This window comes from Coregonus lavaretus, assembly GCF_964263955.1.
Source record: "Coregonus lavaretus genome assembly, contig: HAP1_SCAFFOLD_6494, whole genome shotgun sequence".
NCBI lineage: Eukaryota > Metazoa > Chordata > Actinopteri > Salmoniformes > Salmonidae > Coregonus > Coregonus lavaretus.
Window position 1 is genome coordinate 27,501 of NW_028158800.1, and position 3,169 is coordinate 30,669.

A 3,169-nucleotide genomic window follows, 5' to 3' on the forward strand; every position below is an offset into this window, starting at 1 on the left:
AGGAGATGACATGTCTAATTTGTAGATATTTAAAAAAATGGGATCTTGGCACATTGAATTCATTGCAGAGCTCTTGAAAGGATTTCAGTGTAGTGGTCTTCTGATGAAATAGGTCTGAAAAGGTCCTGATTCCTAGAGTATGCCAAAGATTAAAGTTGGCATCTCTCAGGGCTTTTGGCAAGTCTGGGTTGCCTACTATAGGCGAGTGAGAACATATTTGGGAGGAGATGCCCAAGTATTTCTTACAGTCCCTCCACGCTCGTAGGGTACTGTAAATCACAAATGTTTTGGCTATGTTGCCCACTTCACTAAAGTTATCAATGAATATAGTTGAGCTTAGTGGCAATGAACCACAAGATTGGGCTTCTATCTGGCTCCACGTTGACTCTTGTCTGTTTGTGATCCATGTTAGCATGTTGCGGATTTGGGCAGACCAGTAGTACAATTGAAGGGAGGGAAGGGCAAGACCACCCTTAGATTCAGGTTTCGATAGAGTGGAAAGCTTGATCCTAGGTTTTTTATTGCCCCATATAAATTTGGTGATGCTTTGGTTAATTGTTTTGAAAAAGGAAGCTGGGAGATAGCATGGGAGCATCTGAAATAAATAGTTCAGTCTAGGGAGGATGTTCATACGGATTACATTAATTCTTCCTACTAAGCTAATTGGGAGGGAGATCCAGGTTTGGAGGTTGTTCTTGATTTGATCCAGGAGTGGAAGATAATTCTCTTTGAAAAGCCTATTCAGATCTGGTGTTATGAATATCCCAAGGTATTGAAACCCCTGTGTCTTCCATTGGAATGGGCATAGTGTCTTCATAGAACTGGTGAGTATAATATTGAGAGGGCAGACAGTGGATTTGTTAAAATTAATCTTATAACCTGAAAACGTGCCATACTGAGCAATTGTATCTAAGATGGGAGGAAGGGATTTCTCAGGGTTGGATATGTAGAGCAAGACATCATCCGCGTAAAGCGAAATCTTGTGCTGCAGGCCGCCTGCAGGAACACCCATAATACTTGGATTGCTCCTTATCAGCTCTGCCAGAGGCTCCGCCCCCAACAAGTAGAGCAGGGGGGACAGCGAGCACCCTTGTCTTGTGCCCCGTCCCAAAGGGAATCTGTCAGAGTTCAGTCCGTTAGTAGTCACCATGGCATTTGGATGAGAGTATAGTGATTTGATCCATTTAATAAAGTTTGGGCCCATGTTGAACTTCTCTAAGACTGAGAACAGAAAGCTCCACTCCATCCTGTCGAACGCCTTCTCAGCATCCAGTGAAGCCAGCAGGACAGGGGTCTTCTGTGCGTTTACTTGATCAATAATATCAAAAAGACGGCGAATGTTATCAGAAGAGTATCTGTCTCTAATAAATCCCGTCTGGTCCGCTTTTATTATTTTGGGAAGAAGAGTGTTTAGTCTTTTGGCGAGCAATTTGGTGATTATTTTGTAGTCGAAATCCAACAAGCTTATGGGCCGGAAGGAGGAGCAGGATAGGGGATCCTTGTCTTTTTTGAGCAACACTGTAATGCGAGCTGTGTGCATTGAGTCTGGGAGAACTCCGTTTTTGCAAAAATCCTCCAGCATTGGCATGAAAATAGGGCTAAGCTGGGGCCAAAAAGCTTTGTAGAACTCTCTGGGGAATCCATCTGGGCCTGGGGACTTGTTAGGTGGCATGGAGGTAATTGCCTCCAGGATCTCCTCAGGAGTGAAGGGGGAGTTGAGATCTTCTTGGTCGGTCTCTGATAGTTTAGGTAGCGAGATTCCCTCTAGGAAGGAGTGGAGTTCTGCCTCCGTGTGTTTTCTCTCAGAGGTATATAGTTTGCAGTAAAAATCATGAAAAGTTAAATTGATCTTTTTTGGATCATATGTGACCTCATCCTCTGCTGTTCGGATAGCCATAATTGTACGCTCTGACTGCTCTTTTTTTAATTGATAAGCAAGCAATCTACTAGGCCTATTGCTATACTCATGGTATTTCTGTTTAGTAAAGAAAACTTTTTTTTTAATCTCCCGAGTATAGTCCAAATTCAGTTTGGCTTTGGCTGCTTTAAGTTGACTCCAGGAGGTGCTGTCTGGGGATTGTTTATGTACTTTTTCACAGCGTTCCAGCTCCCTCTCCAGATCTAGCCTGTGTGCTTCCATTGCTTTTTTCTTAGAGGAAGCATATGCAATTAGATGACCTCTTAGTGTGGCTTTAGCAGCGTCCCACATTGTGGCCGGAGAAACAGGAGAATCTTTGTTGTCTTGTGTGTAGTTGTCTATCCATGTAGTTACCAATGTATGGAATGCTTCGTTTGATAGCATGGAGGTGTTGAATTTCCAGCTCTTTGATCTCGGGATGTTTTTGCAGAGGTCAAAGCGGAGGTGGACAAAGGCGTGATCCGAAAGCGCTATGGGTCCGATTGTACACGTGGCTGAATTTATGAAACTCTTTGGGATAAAAATGTAATCTATACGGGAGTAGGTGTTATGGACATTAGAGTAGTATGTATAGTCCATAGCTGAGCTATTAGTCTCTCTCCAGATATCTATCAGTCCCATCTCTTTAGTAAGAGAGTTCAACATCTTTGCAGATCTAGGATTTGTGGTGGTGATTTGAGATGATTTGTCTAGGGTTGGGTTCAGGGTACAATTAAAATCTCCGGCCAACACTCCAAAGGAAACACAATGCTCATTGAACAGAGTTATCATTTTCGACATAAAAGCAGGAGTATCTGTGTTAGGGGCGTATATGTTTAAGATAGTAATTGGTTGCCCATACAGTGACCCAGTTATCAAGATAAATCTCCCCTCCGGATCAGATATGTTTTTGTCAATTATGAATGGAACATTCTTATGGATAAGTATTGCTGTACCTCTGCTGTTGGATTTGAAAGATGAGAAATACACCTGTCCCACCCAAGCTCTGCGGAGTTTGGCATGTTCAGCATCACAGAGGTGTGTCTCTTGCAATAGCGCGATGTCTGCTTTTTCCTTTTTTAGAGCACATAGTATCTTTTTCCGTTTTATTGCATGGCCTAGACCGTGGCAGTTCCATGTCAATAGATTTAAGGTACTAGTCATCGTCATCGAACAGTAATCGAACTTTAGTGCAAGTCATCTCTGGGTAAAGGTGGATCGTAGTTACAGCTGCGTTCACATAAAAGGAAAATAAATGGTTTACATAAAATA

At 42.6% G+C, this 3,169-nt stretch overlaps 1 protein-coding gene across 1 annotated transcript in view; it reads right to left on the bottom strand.

Moving 5' to 3' along the window:
- LOC311123572 (L-proline trans-4-hydroxylase-like) overlaps positions 1-2,919 on the bottom strand; it is a gene marked incomplete at both ends in the record, with an annotated part of 16,483 nt that extends 13,564 nt beyond the window's left edge. The window contains one exon of the mRNA XM_084197812.1: positions 2,897-2,919. Coding sequence (XP_084053938.1) covers positions 2,897-2,919 — 23 coding nt within the window. The remainder of the gene's footprint in view (positions 1-2,896) is intronic.
- Positions 2,920-3,169: the final 250 nt, after the last annotated feature.